Genomic DNA, 21,872 nt, shown 5'->3' with positions numbered 1-21,872 from the left:
ACAGATTGTTGCTGATTATGTAAAAGTAAATGGTTTTTTTAGCGCAGAGGGTCAGTTCATTTTTATAAATTTGCTATGAGATTTTGTATTTTTGACAATTTATTTATTGTGCATCATCACACATATACAGATTGGTTATGAAGTACTGTAGTTTTGAAGCTTGTATAAATCCCTTCACTCAACTGTTAATTTATTCTTAAAAAATATTTTCTAACTATCAGTAACTGAATGGGAAAGGTTTCTGACATACATCCACTGTATCCTGCTGCACTCATTAGCAAAATGTTATTTTATTAATAACAGTTTTTTGTGCACACAAAACAATCCATACATATATAAGTATTTAAGATAGAGTGGTGTGGTATGCTACACACAGTCTGATTCAACAGTTGTTTTGTTCTAAAAATAATTACAACATTTTTTAAGTTCAACTTGTTTTAACATCCACTTTTATTGGAGATGAAACACTAATGTGGAAGACTAATCAGTAGATGAAACATTATGGATTTGTGCTTATGGGATTAGACCAGTCATGTGCATAATTCAGACATTTTATTCCGATTGTCCTAACACAGTAAAGTTCTGTACACACAACAAAATAATCAGATATTTACATGCAAATCAAGATCAAATAGAAACACAATACATACAATGCATTCATATTTACAAGAAAATAAAGACTTTAATAAAATACAAAAAGAGCGTTGTTTACGTTCTCCTCAATGTATTACCCTGAAACATTTCAAATGTGTTACTGTATGATTATTTTAAAGTTTAATACAGTTTAGTGTACAAATATCTCATCACAGCAACATGGTGTTTTAATTCTTCAATAAATCAGTTAGATCATTAATAGATCATTACTATAGGTTAATTTTAGATTTATGTGACAGTTATTTTGAGTTAAAGTTGTAATAGCTCAATTTTTGCCCAAACCCCATTTCCAGAAAAGTTGGGACATTTTATCAAATAGCAATAAAAAGAGTCTGATTTGTCACCGATCAACAGTGTTCTTCACTGACCATTTGTTTATTTTTACTAAATACAATTAAGAATTTGATGCCTGCAACACACGTTTACTACTGTTACATAATCTTTCCTCCTAATGACACTTTTAGTGGTTTGGGAATTCAGGACTGTGGAACTGTTGCCTGTTCTTGCTCAACACAAGACATGAGCTGACTGTTCCATTTCCTGCTGTGGCAACTGATTGTGTTAAGTGACAACAGTTTTCCAAAATACTACCAAGCCCATTGCCTATATTTCTCACAGGTTTCTTATGCAATGCTGCCCGAGAGTTAGTTTATATTGCCAAAATACAACCAAGTTGGTCAGTAAAATAAAGTGATTTCTTTGGGAAAAATATGGAACTTCTGGAATAAATTCACCTAGGGGAGCTATAGCTTTCATCAGGCCCTTAACCAATCACAGATTCTTGTTTGCACTGCACTTTACAAAACACACAATTTCTATTGCCTAATCAATTAACATTGACAAGAAAGCTGAAACATTAACACTGTAAAATGTGGTTGTGTGTCAGTTTTAAAGTTTTAAACCACAGTTAAACAAATGGAAGGGATGTGAGCATTTCTGTTAAATGTAGCAGAATCAGCAATTAAGGCTTACTATAACCCTAAAAGATTTCTGGGTAAAAGTGCACTTGTAAACAGGGTTACAGTAACCATTTGATTTCTGATCCTGGTACCATTTCCTATTAACATAAATACCCAAATCACATTTATTTGATAAACTGTGGTGGTACGGCACAACTTAACACTTTTTGCCAGCTTGCTAGCCAAAACTAAATGACAGGACAGCAGTCACTGACTACACCTCAAAACCACAGAACCCAATGTATGAGACTTCAGAGGTATGTGTATGTTATTCCCCCATGTGTTCAAAAATGAGGCAAAAACTTGGTTTTGTATGTTTAACACAGTGTAGTTAAACACACCCCCCACACACACACACAAACACAAAGTGCAATTTAAACATGTTTTGATATTTCATCTTGTTAATCATAAAAAAAAAAAATCCAACCACACATACAAATAAACGTAAACACACATGTATGTATGTACGCACCCCTGCACTTCAGTTCCTCATAGAACTACATTCCAATTATCAGTCCATTAGATTCATGACCATCACAAAAAAATTAGTTCAGTGTAAATATTAAGAATGCAGAATTAGGAATGCAAGGAGTGTATATCTTAACAGAGTTTGAATGAGATGTGCATGTCACTGGTGTGCAGGAACTGTGAGAAGTGCCTCCTCCGCCAGACGAGAAATGTTAACATTCTGTACAAAAAAACGACAAAAGAGCAGTGGTATAAGAGGACAACAGAATAATAAAGATTTATAAGGTTTTCATGCAATCAAGATGTTCAAATCTACACTGTGTGTTCAGATTTTTTTTCTAGTATTTTCACAGTTGTCCCTTAAATGTAATTGTGTTTTGTTAGGGCTGCATTAAGTCAGTGGGACTGCTTGAGCATGCTTCAGTACGGATAAGAATTAAGAGTATTAAAGGCTTGAACAAGTATAGCGGACTAGTTTACCGTTAACTACTGTCTCTGTTCCTTTAGGGGTCCCCTATAGTACAATACTGGCACATCCAAATCCAGAACGATTTGTACCTGATGTGCTATTGCCTGTCTCCAACTGAACAAGGATGCCTGTGCAAATAGGAGGATTTCGCTGATGGTGAGGCAGTGACTGAATTCTACACAATATGCTAAGAGTGAATATGGCCCACCCATACAGCCTATTTCAAGAAGTTCAATTAAATTTAGCAGTATTTAGAGTATTATGGCACAGTACAGGTTACTTAATAATGGAAACAACCATTCACAGTGTACCATACTATAGGTTACCATGCAGTAAGAGGGGGGCACAAATGGTTTCTTAATACTATCAACTTGTGAACAAGACTTTATCTTAGCTGAAATACTCTAAGAGACAGGTGGCGCAGCGGTAAAGTACGCTAGCGCACCAGAGTTGGGTTTCTAGATGCATCGTATCAAAACTCAGCTCTACCTTTCCGACTGGGTTGGGCGGCAGTATGAACAACGTTTGGCTGTTGTTCAGGGGCATAGGGGTAGAGTCGGAGCATAGGTCCTCATAACTGGTACAACTGCGGCCCCTGCTGGTTGACTGACGGCGCCTGCACAGGGCTGAGGAATAACATTGAGCAGTGTCTCGGTGTATGAACTCGGCTCGTGCAGGTGAAAAATGCAGGCTGTACTGATTGCGTGCCAGAGGGGGCGCAAGTCAGTTGAGTGGCGTCCTCAGTCAGCAGTAAAAGGTCGAATCAGTATAGAGGACGCAATCAGGGTAATTGGACACGATTAGAGTGGGAATAAAAGTTGGGGGAAGAAAGTGGGAAAAAATTGATAATTAAAAAAACAAACAAAAAAAAAAAAACAGAAAGTCGAAGCTTTGTTATATTATTATTATGTAGGCATTTTCAAAAGTAGAAACTTTTATGCATTTTATTTTACATTTTGCAAATATAAATATGTTTAAAAGTACAGAGGTTAAATGTGGTCCTATGTAACATACCTCAGGTTTGTCTCTGTGAGTGTTCACTGCTTCCACATTGAGAGAGATGGACTCAACTTTACATCCTTGTGAAACAAAACAGTCAGAAAGAATAAATATTAAAACAGAGAATAAAAATTAGGTAGCTCAGAGGATAAGGTACTAAACTAGTAATTAGAAGGTTGGTTGAAAGTTGATTCAAGTCCCATAACTGCCAACTGTTTTTTACATTTTATTTTCGAAAAAGGATGGAACGGAAACCTATTGGTAAAAGAACCACTTATCTAGAACTCTTAGTGTTTAAATGAACCTTAAAATGAAATCAAACCCTCAGCTCCATATAACTGGTATCAGACAAAATTCCCCATACTGATCAGTCATAGACTGTACCCACTAACATAAAACTACTGTCTGAATTTCAATGTGTGAATGACTGTTTATCTAGGTATTGTTATGACGGATCTTTTTGTCTAGAGGCCTTGAAGAAGCAGTCGGAGAATCCAGAAAGTACTCTTCAAAAACACTTTATTAAGTGTAAGAAATGATCTGTGAATATATGTCAGAGCTAAGCCGATCGGCGCTCCTTTTCTCCTGCAATCCAGATGATCGCCAGCCAAAAAGAGAGACTTGCGTCTGAGCGCGGGGTTTTTTAAACTAAGCTAGGCTCCTCCTCCTTCACTGCTGGTGGAGCCAATGAAATGTGCTAAAAAAGGCCCAGGGCTCCGCCCCTCCCTCCCCCTACGGCAGACATCTGGAGGGTCCCTAACAAGGGATCACGGTAGGCGCCATTTTGAATGCACCTACCAGACAAAGAGCCACGTGGGGAAATGCCGTACAACTTCTCACATTGAATTTACGTTTTTTTATGTTCCGAAAATCCTAACAGTATGCATGTGTTGGATACAGAAAGTTCTCTTACCATAAGCCACTGGAGTGAGCTTCAGCACAGTGTGTAGGGGGCATTTCAGATAGGGTAACTCATCTAAAAAAAAAACCAGACAAAAGTAATTGCTTCAGTTCACTTGTATGATAAGTTTATCATTCTGAACTCTTCAAACACCCACTGGGATTAAACATTGTTTCTGTTGTAGAACTGCTCTTACGCTCTATCACACTTCCACAAGTCAAATAAACCACTGCACAAAAGTAAAGTGTGATGCTTTGTAAAAATGTTATAGGTTATAATTTAGGTCGTACCTGAGCTTTTGTCCAGAAAGTAAGCAAGGAGACAGCGCATGACAGCCTGGTGGCAGATAACCAGAACATTTTCTTGTCTCTCAAGTTCCATTATGACCGGCTCCAGTCGCTGTACTAGGTCCTCATAAGACTGCACATGAAATGTAACATATTTAGCTCTTCAACCAACGTTAAGAAGGACAGAGTTAAGATTCAATTTAAAATGTATCTTAAACTTGAAGTATAGGCAAAAATACACAGAACAATATGTACTGTAGTATTTAACTGTGCTGAGAATGAAGTTGGAATATGCTAAGATAAGCTGCGAAACAACAGTACAAAATCAAAAGGGTTACAATACATTTAAATATTTAACAAATCCATTTAGGCTAGTCTGATCGTTTGACATCATTCGCCATCATGCAGTAGTTCTTTCCAGCCTCATATGACCAGGCTCTTGAAGAACTAAGAATAACCATCCTGACATTTTAGAACATATTCTGCATAAACAAATCTTAGGCCTTTCTAATCAAACAACAAAAATGTTGAAGCAATTTAAAATGAATTATACAGAACCTATGTAAACTGCAACAAATGTGGGATATTAAAAAGTTCCAACATTCACAATTTCTTTAGATTTGAGTGAGTACATGTAAAAAGACGCATGAGCTCATCACATTTTGCATTAAATACTTGTACACGTACACACACGTACACACACACGTACACACACACGTACACACACACGTACACACACACGTACACACACACGTACACACACACGTACACACACACACAAAAAAGCTTTTAAAATGGACTGTACAAAAATACTTACACAATGACAGGCATTTATACTCTGCACTGTATAGTAACATCATGTGCTCACACTTGGTTTCTTTCTTCTTTGCGTGCACTTCACTTTATGATCATGCACCTTTTACTACAGGAGCTGCTTGTTTGCTCATTCCTTCTCTTTTGAAAGTGCAAATTGCTTGTCTGGTTTACAGACTAGAAAGACACAATGCCTGAAGGCTTATTCTCCAAGAACATCACACTTTCGTATTAATACACGCGTCACTAGTTTTATTAAGAACAACCAGAGATCAGCAGCAGAATAAAGGTATCATGTGATTGGATTTTAATGTATTTTGTCTCTTTTTTTTATTGCACTTTGTACAGTGTATAAAGTTGCTTAATCATAATCTGATGTGCCCAGAGCTGTAAAACCATAACCATGTAACAGTTACTATTTACTTTATTATAATAAACTGAGCTAATGTGGTAAAAATACCAATATTAAGCCACATACTGATGCAGGTTTTATTGCTTTATTTTAAGAAGGTAAATAGGTAAACAGAAGAGTAAAAGTACCTCTCCTTTAGGGTAACGATAGCGGTACTTGTCCTGGTCTCTCAAAGCAAACTCATGAGGATAATGCTCCTGAATCTCTTCATACATCATCTCCTCACACACTCCCTACACAAAGACAAATGTTAGTTAAAACACACACACACACACACACACACTTATGTAAAAGCACTCCGAAAACCCATACTCACGTACAGCATCTATCTCATTTAAAGCTTTCCACTGTTCATACGGTACACCCAGAGCCTCTGCAGTCTGAATCGTTCTCTTCATTTGACTCGTCCAGACTTTCAGATCCTTTATATTCTGTTCCTTAATAAATCTGCCCAGACAAAGTGCAAACTGAAAAACAACACAGGTCAATGTGAATAATTCAAATGTACAATGATGAGAAAACTAGATACATTTGCAGAGTAATGGGATAACGTTTCTCATTTTACCCACTTAAAAATGCAAACTGGCCGCTCAGGTGGCGCAGCGGTAAAAAGAAACACGCTGCAACCAGGGCTGGATTCTGAGAAGCGTCGTATCGAATCCAGCCTTGCTTTACTGGTTCGAAGCTGAGTGGCTATATGAGCAACGATTGGCCGGTTGCTCATGTGGGGGGTGGGACAAAGAACCGGATGTGGGTCTCTCTCTGTCAGAATGCGATTGCGTTCTCTGCCGGCTGATTGGAGGCGCTTACACAGAGATGGGAGAGGGTGCCCTTAGGGTGTGTCTCTCCGCATGCAACGCTAGGTGGCGCCAAACTCGTCAATGTGTGGGTGGCAAAGATGCATCTGGCTGCTGCTCGTGTTTCGGAGGGGATACGGGTTAGCTTCAATCACCTCCGTCAGGGCAGGGTTCGGCATAGACAGAGAGGAAGCACGATGCAAATTGAACAATTGGATGCGCTAAAAGGGGAGAAAAAGGGGTAAAAAAATAAAAAAAATAAAAATAAAAAAAATGCAAACTGAGCCCAACACACATTTTTATATTTAACTGAAAGCTACCAGTTCTGTTAAAATGGTGTATTTATCATTTACAACAATAAGTCAAAACATTATGACCACTCAACAAATAACAGTTGCACATCACAGACAGGGACAAATGTTGAGCTGATGGTAGTTGTAGTACACATTAAATGCAGCAGATATGGGCAGCCAAGTGACTGACCAACAGAAGCGCTAATGTGACTTAAACTGCAAGTCATTGCAGGTCATTTTAATAACGCTTCTGTGTACAAGGCATAGAGTCCAAATGCTCATGATAAGCCCTATTCATCAAGCAAGAAAACATGCCATTTTGTGTAAGTCTACACACACATGTAGGGATGTAACGATGCAACACAACACAGGTAAAAATCGGTGCACGTGCCACGATTCGAATCGGTTGTTCATTCACCTCGCCTGGTTGACTTCACGTCACAAAGTTGCCAGGTAGGGGGATTTTCCAGCCAAATTTATGTATGTGAGGATACTTTCTTTATTTGTATTATTCATTTGTTTATATAATGTTGGATTTGTTTTAAAATTTCATTTCAGTTTTTTTACACAACAAATATTATTCGTCATAGTTTATACTTACCACAGAAATAAAAGGGCATTCATTATTTAAATAAATAAAAGATAAGCACAAATAAAGTATTTTATTTTTTAAAGAGAAATATTAAAAGGAAACTTTGTCATAATTTATCTTCTTATCTTCAATTTCATTTTGTTTAAAAAAAATCGTATCGTGAACCCAGTATCGTGAACAGTATCGCATCGTGGGTAGAGTGTATCGTTACATCCTTACACACATACATATACACACCTCTTTGCCATGTAAAGACAAGCCCGAGTCCCCACCGATGCATCCTTTAATGTTGAGCTCACTTTCTCCGTGGCGACAGAGGTAGATGGAGCGTGGAGTGATATGGATATTCATTAAGTAATAGACAATTCGGCTCTGAATGTGGTCCATTACACGATTTACTAAAAATCGCTTTCCCACATCAATCACCTTGATGAATGGCAGCTCCCTATGAGAAACAGCAGACAAAATCGAAATGTTTCTTCATGCATTCCACACTGCATTGTTGAAGGTAATTATTCTTCACCTTTGGTATTTTAACATTGTTCTAAAATCGTGTACAGCTGCAAACAAGTAAGTGTTAATGGTATGTTGCAACCATTGTGAAATCTAAAGAGCAGACTAGGAAAACTGACTCAATCACTTGCTAGAAAAATACTGAATAGGCCAAGTTTCGTTTATGTATTTTAATGGTCTGTGAGCATGGCTAATACGGTCAGATTAAAACATGCAGAATTACTAAAGTCTGTTTGATATCTACAAAGATTTTTGACATCCAGATCCAACTATTAAAAGAAACGCTGGAAAATGCCTGAAACAAAATAAACTTTACCTGTCCAAGTTCTCATCAAGTGGCTGATAGGAGTTTTCATAACATTTGATTCTTTTCATGAAGTCCTGAACGGCCTCTTCGGTGTTACAGTCGATGTAATCAGGACTCCCCAGCTTTACCTGCTGCTCACACACACATTTACTGCATTTACATTTGGTATCAACTAACAGTTTTATTAGGGCGGCACTGTGGCTAAGTGGGTAACACTGTCGCCTCACAGCAAGAAGGTCCTGGGTTCGATCCCCAGGTGGGGCGGTCCGGGTCCTTTCTGTGTGGAGTTTGCATGTTCTCCCCGTATCTGAGTGGGTTTACTCCGGGTGCTCCGGTTTCCTCCCACATTCCAAAGACATGCAAGTGAGGTGAATTGAAGATATAACTTTGTGTGAACTCATGAATCTTGTGTAATGAGTAACTACCGTTCCTGTCATGAATGTAACCAAAGTGTAAAACATGATGTTAAAACCCCAATAAACAAACTAACAGTTTTATTACACATGAATGCAATTCATCAACAACACAAATTATTTTATTATGCAAATTGCAAACGTACCACAATGTTTTGGGCAATAACTTCAGGATCTTCACACACAGACTCGACAAAAAACACCTGCCAAAACCACAAACAGCAAAACAATCATTACTACACAGTTAATCAGTACTATAATGTTTATGTTTTCTACTAGTTTTAAAAGCTGGTACCTTGTAGCCATTTTGTTCTGCAAATTTAATGATCATATTCCTTCTTTCTCTTGTAGTGTTAGTGGCATCAAAAACCTGGCAACAAAAAATACACACACAACTGCTAAGGCATATGGCTTCAAGTAATAAATTACATAACAGCCAAATTCTTTTACACATTTTGAATTTCAGTTTGATCATTTTTAAATGAGACTTTTATCAACCCCCAAAAGGACTTCTTTCATAAGACTTGCATAAAATTTGGTGTCACTGATAACAGGCTCATAAGCAGCAGCTGTTATACCCGTGATAATTTAATAGTAGGTCCACAGTTGGTTTGATCTCAGGAAATTAAGAGAATTCGGGCTAGAAAGGCGCATTAAGGTCTTAAAATCTACAATGACAACAAAACAAAATAACAATGTGTTGGATGTATCGTTTTCCCCAATTATTTGTCTCAGCAAAGTTAAAGGACAGATTTTCTAATTAATTCTTTAAAAAATGCTTTCCACTTACAGCCACTTGGCCTTCTTCTATGCTGAGGTACTGCCTCACATCATTTAGCGCTGTCAGAGCACACTGTCTGAAAATATATAACAATCTATTTACAATGCAATGCCTTAAAAAAACACCTAAAACCACAAACACATATGAGCGCACACAAGCTTACTTCCTGATCTTTAGTCCTTCCTCGTTATCTGGACGAAAGAACTGAAAGTTCTTGTAGACCTTCACGCACTCCCTCCTATACTGCCCAACATTAAACTCTAAACAAACAACAGAATTGACAACAGTCATACAGAAAATAATAAGACAGGAACTTGTACATGTGTGTTGTTTAAAAAACCTTTTGTTGGTACACCAATCCAGTTAAGGTAGCGAGTGAGTTTTTTTGAGATGTAGGTTTTTCCTCTGGCTGGCAACCCCACTGTCACTATTAGGGTGGGACAGTTGGTCATGCATACTACAAAAAGAGGAAAAAGACAGATAATACAAAAATATTAGGGTACATGGTGTTACTTTATATTACAAACAGGCATGTGAAAGAAACTGAAAACACACACACACTGAACAGAATAACTGAATAAATCCCAACTAAAAGAACTAACCATGCAGAAAGGGGTTACTGTGGAACACCTCACACCACACAAACTAACAATTGTATCAAAAAGGAACAAGGGGGCGCTGAGTAAATACTGAGTGGCACAACTTGTCACTTGCCCTGTTTAAAGTTAGAGTCTCCATTATACCCTAATGATCAATGGGTAGCGGTCCAATGGAGCATAAACAGTCCCGCTCTTTAGGTGGGAGGAATTGCAGTCATGTCTCTCAGGCTATATTCAAACTGTAAAGCAAACTAGCTTTTTCTCAAAGCATTAAAAATTACTGTCTGTTTGTACTGGAGTCACTCTTGCTCCTGTAGTGCAAAGAGACAAGCTATATATTCAATGTTCCAGGCCAAAAACTATCTTATATACACTTATTTAGCTGCTTTTTTATTAATGATGTTGTAATTATGGTCGTCACAAATTTCTGACACCAAAATAAGGTCCCTAACACATGGTTTGACCTTACACTTACACTTTAGACTGAATGGGCATACATTATCACAGCTTTCTAAGAGTTTAGGTTGTTATAGTTGCAGGAAAAGAGACAGTCCAACAAACTCAAGTGTCCACACACTTTTAGCCATACAGTGTACAAATGAGTTTTGAAGTGGATTAGAAGATGTAAGTGGTTCCCACTGTTCAGTCACTGCACAACTCACATTAGATGAGTCAACAATTACAGCTCTACTATTGACAACAAATGACAACCTCACTTGGATAATGAGACATGCAGTGGATCTGAAAGTCCTGAGCAGAATGAGCAATTCATTATTGCCAGAGCAGCATACTAAATTCTAAACTAGCATTACCCCACATTGCAGTCATCATTCCCCTTTTACATGGTCAAGTGTGGACCATTACATGAATTTTTAGGTTTTAGGATTAACCATAATTTTGTGATTTTCCAGGTTCATCACATTTACTGAAACTGTCATATATATATATATATATATATATATATATATATATATATATATATATATATATATATATATATATATATATATATATATATATATATATATATATATATATATAAACTTTATATATAACATTTAGATAAAATGCTTTAATAAATACTGTAATCAAATAATTTTGTAAATTAAGCTCTAAACCATCATTGTAAATATGCACTATACTGCCAAAAGTACTTAAGACACCTGACCTTTTCTAGGAGGGTTTAAGATTTTGAAGTGTGCCTTTTGGAATTTGTGCCCTTTTATTCAACAGAGTATCTGAGAGGTATAGCAAGCAATTAGTGGTCCAGTTTACCCCAATGGTTTTCAGGGCAGTTAAGCTCAGGGCTCAGTGCAGGCCATTGAAGTTCCTCCACAACCAACTCAAACAATGTTTTTATAGTCCTTGCTATGTGCACATGGGCACAGTCTTGGTGGAAATGTAAAGGTGTTTGCTTAAACTGTTGCCACAAAGTTGATGGTTGTTAGCAATAAATGGTACAGCTAAACTAGATGATACTTCACCAAATTAAACTGGCTGAAATAAAGAAGATGTACCACATAGTAAACCTAAAACTAGGTCTTGGATTTATGTATTTGTTATCAGACAGTGCAGATGAGCAGGTATTTTACAGCCCTCATGGATGATCAAAATGTATTTAGTTTTCCTTTCCTCTCAAAAGGTTGATTGTTAAAGCACAGAAATTAACCACAACAACTATTCTTTAGACAATGCTTTAACTTTTAAATCAAGCCATTCTGACACAAAAAGAGCTGGTATTCATCACTCCCAGTTGGGTCTCCACTTTAAAAAATAGAAATGACTTGCCTTTTACATGTATTCAAATTATGACCTGTAAGCTCAGGGCCCACTGTAGGTAATCTGAGATGTAAACGCAGCATGTATTTGTACAGCAGGATCTTAGAGACACTCCTGCATGTATCTATCACATGTGCAGCCCCACAGTAAGAGCATCCAGCAGACTGACTGTAAGGTGACTGACTGCCCCTCATCACCTCATCCCGGGCCTCCAGCACACCGGAACACGCCGCTTTAGCATCTCTCATTTAACGACGTGCTTTCACTCTGAACACCCAGCGCATGAATATTCTAAACAATTATTTATATAAATGTACATATATATTTCTATAATCCTTCGTGTCGCGTTGCAGGTATCAGCTGTGTATAATGATAAATACGGAACTAAATCGCTCACCTCTTCTCTGAGAAATGTGTTTCACCGGCAGTCCATTCTTGCACGGCATCCATGTTTTATGTAAAGGGTTTTGCGTCAGCTCCCGGGGCTGTGCTGCCGTGCTTCGATTATCGTTATAACTCATCCCTGTATCTGTCACATTCCGTTTCTCCAGCTCTGATCTGACACTGAGCAGTAAGACATCAGACTGAAACCTGCTTGTGTACTATTTATGTAATATCGGGTGAGGGAAAGCCGGTCCCAGTTTACCGTAATACCGCCAAATGATGCGCACGCATAAACACAATACACAATAATAACACAACCAGAACGCTTTCAACCGTGATTAATAGCTCAACTTTACACATTATCTACTGACAACACTCGATTCATTTAGAATGAAACGACAAGATTGTGTAAAAAGGTTTAATGTTTGTGACTCAAAAAATAAAGGTTTGATATTGAGGCGTGGGAGACTGGAGCTCTCTGATCCCAAACACTAACTGCTTCAATAGTAATACTAACTAAATTGTAAGTTTTTACTTCACCAAACAAAACACCAAAGGTCCGACTTCCATTATTAATGTACCACCTGACAAAAATCTTATTAAAAAATTGTGTTTCATCCCTTCATTCCAGTTACAGTAATTATACCAGTATACACTAATCAGCCATAACATTAAAACCACCTCCTTGTTTCTACACTCACTGTCCATGTTATCAGCTCCACTTACCATATAGAAGCACTTTGTAGTTCTACAATTACTGACTGTAGTCCATCTGTTTCTCTGCATACCTTTTAGCCTGCTTTCACCCTGTTCTTCAGTGGTCAGGACCCCCACAGGACCACCACAGAGCAGGTATTATTTAGGTGGTGGATCATTCTCAGCACTGCAGTGACACTGACATGGTGGTGGTGTGTTAGTGTGTGTTGTGCTGGTATGAGTGAATCAGACACAGCAGCGCTGCTGGAGTTTTTAAATACCGTGTCCACTCACTGTCCACTCTCTTAGACACTCCTACCTAGTTGGTCCACCTTGTAGATGTAAAGTCAGAGATGATCGCTCGTCTACTGTTGCAGATTGAGTTGGTCATCTCCCAGACCTTCATCAGTAGTCACAGGACACTGCCCATGGGGCGCTGTTGGATATATTATTGGTTGGTGGACTATTCTCAGTCCAGCAGCGACAGTGATGTGTTTAAAAACTCCAGCAGCGCTGCTGTGTCTGATCCACTCATACCAGCACAACACACACTAACACACCACCACCATGTCAGTGTCACTGCAGTGCTGAGAATGATCCACCACCTAAATAATACCTGCTCTGTGGTGGTCCTGTGGGGGTCCTGACCACTGAAGAACAGCATAAAAGGGGGCTAACAAAGCATGCAGAGAAACAGATGGACTACAGTCAGTAATTGTAGAACTACAAAGTGCTTCTATATGGTAAGTGAAGCTGATAAAATGGACAGTGAGTGTAGAAACAAGGAGGTGGTTTTAATGTTATGACTGATCGGTGTATATGCCAGTGTGCATTAAAGCTTAAAGATTTACTTCTATTACATTGTTTTACTATAGATTATTTCTTACGTAATTTACTGGCAAGTACACAAGTATACTTTGGTACACTTTTAATTAATTATTATTTTAAATGATTAAATATATGTTGCCTACAGGTATCGTCGATTATGTATATTTTAATTTGAAATGTATTTAGTAAAACTGTGTTAAACTGTTCCGTAAATACGCGACTAAACGAGCCCAAACTTCTCGCAGTAAACAGCAGAGTAGAGAACTGAACTAAAACACTATGGCATACAGGTCTGCTGCTGTTCACATGCAACGCGCATGGGCTGCAAATGTTGATTAGTGTTTGACCAATCACAGTGCCGCGCTGGAGGCGGTCGACCAATAGCAGGCCTAGCAGAGTGAGCGGGAAGGCGTGCACAGCATGAGGGGCACCACAGTGAAAAGCGTGCAGTAATTGGAAGTCTCATGACTTTCTAAGAAACAACGCAAGCAGGCAGATACAGTTCCGACCTTAAGGCTTAAGCGAACTTCTGTAATCAGGACTGGTACATAAACAAACACGCTTAATCATCAACAAATCCCCCCCAACTGTTAAAACAACAAATTGTTCTATGGTGCTTAACATTCGTTTACCTAAAGAACAAGCACAAATATCTGCAACCTCTTGCTGTGGAAATTATTATTATTAATCACTTATTTGTTCATTTGTGCTCTTTCATTTATCCTGATCAGGGTAAATCCTGGACAAACAGGTTTACCCTCTCACACCGGGGCAATTTAGAGTAATCAGTTCACCAACTCAGTGTTTCTGGGAGATGAGAGGAAACCAGAGTACTAGGGCTGGGTATCGCCACCAATTTCCTGGATCGATTCGATTCGATCTTCGATTTTCGATCCAATTTCGATTCAACACAGTTAGGCATATTTGAGTTACATTAACAGGTTTTGTTTACATATGTACAGATGTTCAGAGAACGAATGTGATAATTGTACAAAGAACACTCATTATTAAAAATATTTGTGTATTTTGTTTACATAAATAATTAATCCAAAACAGAAAACAGTAACATTCAACAGCCAGGTGTATGTTTTCATTACATTTACAATGTTGTAGCATGTCAGACAAATGAAATAATAATAAAAAATGAATGTTACTGTTTTCTTCCATTTGTCTGACACGCTACAACATTGTAAATGTAATGTAAACATACACCTGGCTGTTGAACAGCTTATGCCAAGTTTACACTACACGACACTCTGATTAACACCTGGTCGCTGTAATGTTCACACTACACGACTGATCGGCGATGGGGGGTTTTACACTACACCATCCATCACCAGGGGGAATCACAGGCGAGCTTCTCTGGTCTCCAAAACTACGTTTTGTCACGAAAACACACGTGAGAAGTGATGAAAGGTTTAATGATACCACGTCCAAACATGCACATCAACAAGTAGCGAGCGATCAAAGTTTGTGCACTGATGAAATAAATGAATCTGAGTGGATTTGGCAACACGAGCAGCATGGATCGTTCTGTAGTGAGTTGGAGGTTAATAAATATTTTGTTTTGTAGAGAACGATCTCGCGTGTGCTGATGTATTCTGATAGAAACTATATTGCGCTCCACCACCTGTTTCCAACCTCTCCCCTGTGTTTCCCCTCGCTGTTTCTCACATTGATTGAGAGCCGAGTTTTGATCGCAGAGCGAATCCAGAGCCGAGCGAAAATCAGTGCAAAAAGTTGTGTAGTGGTCATAACTTGAGCTTCTGCCATGCTAAACTGATGTGCAGGTCAGATCTCGTTGCATGAAAAACAGTGGCTGGTCACGCGAAATTAAAGGGGGTAACAATAGTAACAGATTTCCGTGTGCACCGTAAAAAGGGGCGTATTTAAAAAATCGATCTCGCATTTATATGAATCGATATCGGATCGTTCAAATAAAGATCGATTAAAATCGAAAAATCGATTTTATAAACCCACCCCTACAGAGTACCTGTAAGAAACCCAAGCTGACACAAAGAGAACATACCAAATGCCTTAAACAGTAAACAATGCAGCACCCTCTCTATAGCCTTTGCTGTCATATGATTTTCTTTGTTATAATTTCTGTTTTTGAGAATAGTAGAAAATACATAAAAATCTATCAAATATATCTTGTGGCGAAACTGATAATCACCACGGATGCTTTGATTTGTTTTACATATGCATAGATGAAAACTCTTGAAGGATAAGAATTTTTTGCACGCCAATTCCTCGCAGGGCTTCGACTCCCTCAGACATAGCCAATCATGTCTGTGTAGATGCCCGGCTGGCCGATAGCGCCACTGAGATTTAAAACCAGACCTCAGCTGTGGTGGGCTAGTGTTAGAAGAAGAAGAAGATGTACTTTATTTGTCATATATATATATACAGGTGTACAGTACAATGAAATTCTTTCTTTGCATATCTCAGCTTGTTTGGAAGCTGTGGTCGGAGCACAGGGTCAGCCACCTTACGGCGCCCCTGGAGCAGACAGGGTTAAGGGCCTTGCTCAAGGACCCAACAGTGGCTGCATAGCAGAGCCTGGATTTGAACCGCCAATCTTGGTTGATAGCCCAAAGCTCTACCCACTAGGCTACCACTGTCCCACTGTTATAGACCACTGTGCCTCCCAAAAGCCTAAATTAGAATATTAAACTCACAAATCTTTATTTATTTAATGTAGACTGAATAGTAGTAGTCTTAATAAAAAAAAATAAAAAAAGCGGACAGAATCTTGTTTTCATGTTTTATCAGGGTGGGTCCGTTTTTTTCCCAGACAGGATGCCAATCCATCGCAGGGCCTCGGCAACCCCCTCAGTAAATCATGTCTTTGTGGAGATCCCTGACTGACCCGATTGCACCACTGAAGATACGAACCCTGGATCCCAGTAGTAGTGGGCTAGCATAATTTCACGCTGTGCCACCTGAGTGCCCTTTTATTTAAAAGTATTTTACTAGAAGGCAGAATGTACTTGTATATCTAAACAAACTTAAGCTTCGGCTTTTACCTGAGTATTTCTAAATGTGTATTTTTATTTTTAGCTGAGCCATTTTAGCTGGTTTATTTATGTAGTTACATGACAAAAAGCCAAGTCTAACAGCCAGCTGCATATTGATGAATGCTAACATCAGCTAGTTTTTAGGTTTTGCATGATGTTACAGTTTAGCAAACTAATGTCCCCAGGAAATGTTGTTTTTACCTCTTTTTTAGGGAAGAAGGAGGGTATTAATTAGTCCAAGTATTAATTAGTCCAAGTATTAATTAGTAGGGTCGGACCCTAGTAATTCAAACCATGGTTGCAGCAAATACATTTCTTTGCTTATTGCACCATAAAATGGTCGTTTACTCTTAAAAAATGCCTACATTAACCACTAGATGGAGTGAGAGTAACCTAAACCACACTGACAATAAACCGAGCAGAGATGGAGAGCAATTGAGGGTTAAGGGTTTTGCTCAGGGGCTCAACAGTTGCAACTTGGTGTTGGTAGGGCTTGAACTGGCAACCTTCTGATTACTAGTCTAGGACCTTAACTGTTGTTTCATTGTTCTGTAAATTGTTTTACTGTAAAAAATAACGTGTTTATAAATAATTTTATAACAGCAGTGTGGGAAAATAACAGGTGTTTAGGAAAAGAAACAAAAAGAACTTTTAAAACCAAACACCAAACCAAGGTTGGCAAAAAAGCCTGTTAAATCTATAATAACAGTACAGATCTTATTTGTTGAAAGGTTCTTTACATTACAAAGGAGAAAACATCAACAATGAAGAAAAACAAGTATTAAATTCACATTTTCCTTTGTAATGTTTTATTATTTATTTTGCTTTAAAAGAATTAATCCACTTCAGATTCACAGAGTTACCACCCTTGACAGGCGAGCTGTCTCCAGAGATGGAGGAGCCTTTTAAACAGAGCTCCTTTTTAATTCCTGCCTGACATACACTGATCAGCCATAACATTAAAACCACCTCCTTGTTTCTACACTCACTGTCCATTTTATCAGCTCCACTTACCATATAGAAGCACTTTGTAGTTCTACAATTACTGACTGTATTCCATCTGTTTCTCTACATCTGTTACCCCCCATTACCCTGTTCTTCAATGGTCAGGACCCCTACAGGACCACTATAGAGCAGGTATTATTTGGGTGGTGGATCATTCTCAGCACTGCAGTGACACTGACACACAAGTATACTGTATATTGGGTTCATCCTCCCTAAGTTTGCCGGTGCAAAACTACACTGCTGCCTCAGTAATGAGGCGTGCCCCGCCCCACCCTGTTACACTCTCACATATAAAGTAATGTTACTTTACACACACAGCTTTAATAATGTATACCAGCTTCAAAAATATGCATCTATACGAGTGTATAAACGAGCACTGGAACTGCTGTAGAGCCAAATCTAAACCAATGGGCTCTTTCCAATACAGTGTTATTGTGTTCCTCTTCCCAGCCTCACCATGTTAAAATGTTCCACACTTCAGTGCAGGGCACCCAGATTTCTTATATAACAGCCTGTAGCATCTAAGCTTATAACACCCACATCTGAGGACATTCTGTTCATATTGTGGACTGGGGTGTAGCTGCAGCAGTGTTATATTATGCAGTGCATACAGTGACTACAGCTAGCATTTTATTAAATCATATTCTCATATAGCAAACAAACATATATTCAAGTAGTAACGGACATGCACAAGCACAAACATAGCACTTCCAGACATACATGAACAAAGCCAGACAAAAATCTTTCACTGAGACCTTCATTTGGATTTGGGGGAATGGAGTTGAACTTTCACACAGATACTGAAGCGTGAGGGGCGGGAGGAGAGAGCGGTGCAGAAGAAAGATGGAGGGAGGAACAACATGGGAAATGGAACAGACACTGTTTTGTGTACAACATATATACTGGGGAACACTTTACCAAAAACACAACTACACAGAGACACAATAAAAGAGAAAAATGGGGTTCATTTATACACAATGCAGTTTTGACAATAAAGCAACTTTGACTTTTATTTTGACTTTTGACAATGTGGTTACATTTTAAAATTGCAAATGTGACACAGCTTGTAATGGAAGTGCTCGTTTCTGCAGCATTTATTTCACTACGCTTTTCTCGCACTCACATATCCATTCCAGCCCTGTCTTTACACAACCCCTCTACATACACACATACACAAACACATGTCTCAAAAACAACAACACATTTTGATAACTAACTGTTACATCAGTTCAAGCTAAACACACACACACATACAGCTGGTGCTAGAGTTGTAAATATAATAATCATAATAATAATAATTTAATAACATTTCATAACAACAGTTAATAATAAACCCACCATCATGCATGCAGGACTGTTTTGCATAAGAGTATTAAATACACAGAAAACAATAAATCCCCTTAACAACAAGCCAGAATTATTTTACCTTCTTTACCAGACAGTGTCATTTGAGATAAGCTATGATGGCACAAAAACAACACGCAAATATGTCAACTGAGTTCAGCAGACGGATGCCCCCAAGGTCTGAAACGTTTAGATTAATCATCTTAGCGTGTATATTGCAAGAGACATTGTAAAAATTATTTTATAAAAAAAAAAAAACATAATTTACGAAAGGTTCTGAGTCAAATTACCCAACATTGTAAGCTAAACCAGGGTAACTATAACTCAATGCAAAGCAAAGCTTGTATACCACTCTACGCATAAACTTAAGTGTTAAAAAAAACAAGCCTTTACAGTTGCACAAAAGAAGCGCTCACTTGGAAGACTCCCCAATGAAGTGGGACAATAAGTGGAACTTCTTTTCTTAAAATCTTACTGGTATGTGCAGTGTAAATCTAAACAATTCAGATAACTGGTCAGAACTGATAATTATCTGGTCAGAACTGATTAAAAACAAAACTCTGCTCCCTCTTTCAGAAAGCAATGAAAGGATGTGATGTCTGAATCACAAAAGCCAGGATGCTGATGATGTGCAGTACTTACACTACCAGTGCTGCCAAGATGCTGTCTGTTCACATCTTAATTTTTCTAAGTAGATACAATTCCTGCTTCCATAATTAATTTTCACGGAACAATTTGGTGCCACTAATTCGCCTTTTGTGGGTTTTTGGAAAGAATATACTGATGAACTTGTATAGAGAAAATATACCAAACACAGTGACTGGAGGTGAAGAGCAAAGCCAGGTCCTGTTGGGATACCTAGTCCACCTGCTGCATCCTTGTCACCCTATTTAAAGTAGTTTTGTTCTTTTTTTTTTTATCTTTATTAGGACAAAATATTAAAACATAAACAGTTAACATATAAATGTGTTTCAATCATATTTAATAAATGAAATGTGTGGGGAAATGTGTGCACTTTGTGGGGAACTACCACTGGGTACCATGAGAATGATATGATGATCATTTATCAGAGTACAGGCTAGTATCAATTCTTACCCTTAAAATCAGCAGTTACATCTGGATAATTATATGAATTATGAATGCTAGGTCAACGTTAAGGACAAACCCATAAGATCATATGCTAACGCTAGGTCCAGTTTACTCCGGGTTTACTTTAACTGGAACATGGCAGCGAAATAGAAAAACACTACTCTGTAATGATGATGCTTGAGAACTAAATCACACAGAGAACATGAACACACAGCTCCCATGAACACACACATATAACTGCACTTGTTTACATGCTCCTGCGCCGTGCCGTACACACACACGCTGGATGATCTAGCACATACATTCACCCTAACGGCTCAAGTCCGGCTGTTTCACCTCAGCAGCGACACCGAAGCGCTGTAACTTACCTTTCCTGTCGCCGGTACACGAGTCTCGGAATCTGTCCTGAACCCTCATCATCCAGGTTTCAGTGGACCAGCGTCTCCTCCGATCTACTCTACAACTGCCGGGCTAAGTCCCCGTCCCAACCCACTAATATCCAACTGAACGCCACCTACAGTTACTATGGTAACATACACTCAGCGACCACCTTACCGTGCTCACCTTTCCTGCACGTACACTCGCTGGGCATTATAGGAGCTACACATCACATATAGGTGCACAATGTGGGTGAGCAGTTACTTACTAAACCTCAGATATCCCGCTGGACCTGACACACTAGCTTGGTGGCTTGGTGGGTAGCACTGAGGCCTCACCGCAAGAAGGTCCTGGGTTTGATTTCCAGTCTGAGCAGTCTGGGTCCTTTCTGTGTGGAGTTTGCATGTCTTTTTGGGTTTCCTCTGGTATTTATGGTTTCCAAGACCTCTCACAGTACACATGCATGTACATTAGGTGAATTGGAGATACAATATTGCCAATAAACAAACAATCATTAGCAACACCTAAAATATAAATGAATTTATTGTTGCTTTGTACACTCTGCTGCCCTTGTGCCCTACTCATCAATAGAAAGGGACACCCACTATCCAGATGATTTTTGGGTGATGGATCGTTTTCAACAATGAATAACAATGAAGTATTAATAAATGTTTATTGTTTTAACCTTAACATTTAAATTGCCATTTGTATCTAAGCATCTACTGATTATATTTACAATTGTATCCTTCTAAAATAACTGTGAGGTGAAAATAGCAGGCATAATAATTAAACAATGACAAAAACAGTAGGGTTACTAAGAAAGGATGGATTTGTGTTATCTAGTAAATAAACAAACACACACACATACCCCTAAAAGTAGTAACCAAGGCAAATGAAGCTTCAAATGGAATTTAAAGCATTATTAAGCAAAGTGGCTAGTTTGTGTGTGTGTGTGTGTGTGTGTGTGTGTGTGTGTGTGTGTGTGTGTGTGTGTGTGTGTGTGTACTACAAGTATGCATAAAAAATTAACAGCAATTCATTGTTTTACCTGATTGAACTTTTAAGCAGTAAGCAAACATACATAGCAAGCCA

General features: G+C 38.4%; 1 protein-coding gene across 2 annotated transcripts; it reads right to left on the bottom strand.

The window, feature by feature from the left end:
- Window positions 1-432: 432 nt before the first annotated feature.
- Window positions 433-20,878, bottom strand: pfkfb4b (6-phosphofructo-2-kinase/fructose-2,6-biphosphatase 4b). Of its 2 annotated transcripts, none has more exons than XM_062997934.1 (14): window positions 20,771-20,878; window positions 9,999-10,115; window positions 9,822-9,918; window positions 9,668-9,734; window positions 9,173-9,247; window positions 9,024-9,080; window positions 8,474-8,595; window positions 7,882-8,089; window positions 6,283-6,429; window positions 6,091-6,195; window positions 4,741-4,870; window positions 4,463-4,525; window positions 3,565-3,629; window positions 433-2,301 (listed from the first exon to the last, which is right to left on the bottom strand). In XM_062997934.1, exons 1-14 carry the CDS (start codon window positions 20,820-20,822, stop codon window positions 2,242-2,244), a joined length of 1,365 nt encoding a protein of 454 aa, XP_062854004.1. In that variant the 5' UTR covers window positions 20,823-20,878; the 3' UTR covers window positions 433-2,241. The 2 variants fall into 2 exon arrangements, with proteins under 2 accessions (XP_062854004.1, XP_062854002.1); XM_062997932.1 differs by lacking the exon at window positions 20,771-20,878 and adding an exon at window positions 12,434-12,608.
- Between the last annotated feature and the right edge of the window lie 994 nt (window positions 20,879-21,872).

Source organism: Trichomycterus rosablanca, chromosome 6 (assembly GCF_030014385.1).
Source record: "Trichomycterus rosablanca isolate fTriRos1 chromosome 6, fTriRos1.hap1, whole genome shotgun sequence".
Lineage (NCBI taxonomy): Eukaryota > Metazoa > Chordata > Actinopteri > Siluriformes > Trichomycteridae > Trichomycterus > Trichomycterus rosablanca.
Note: the sequence above shows the minus strand (reverse complement) of the source record. Positions and strands in the feature narration are given on the sequence as shown.

Bases quoted from the DNA above. Each gene is read 5' to 3' on its own strand.
- pfkfb4b (XM_062997932.1), bottom strand. From the start codon at position 12,557: ATGAGTTATAACGATAATCGAAGCACGGCAGCACAGCCCCGGGAGCTG. The intron at 8,596-9,023 runs GTACGTTTGCAA...GTGTGTGAGCAG, and splicing joins TTATTGCCCAAAACATTGTG to CAGGTAAAGCTGGGGAGTCC. The intron at 2,302-3,564 runs GTATGTTACATA...TTTTTTGTACAG, and splicing joins CTCACAGAGACAAACCTGAG to AATGTTAACATTTCTCGTCT.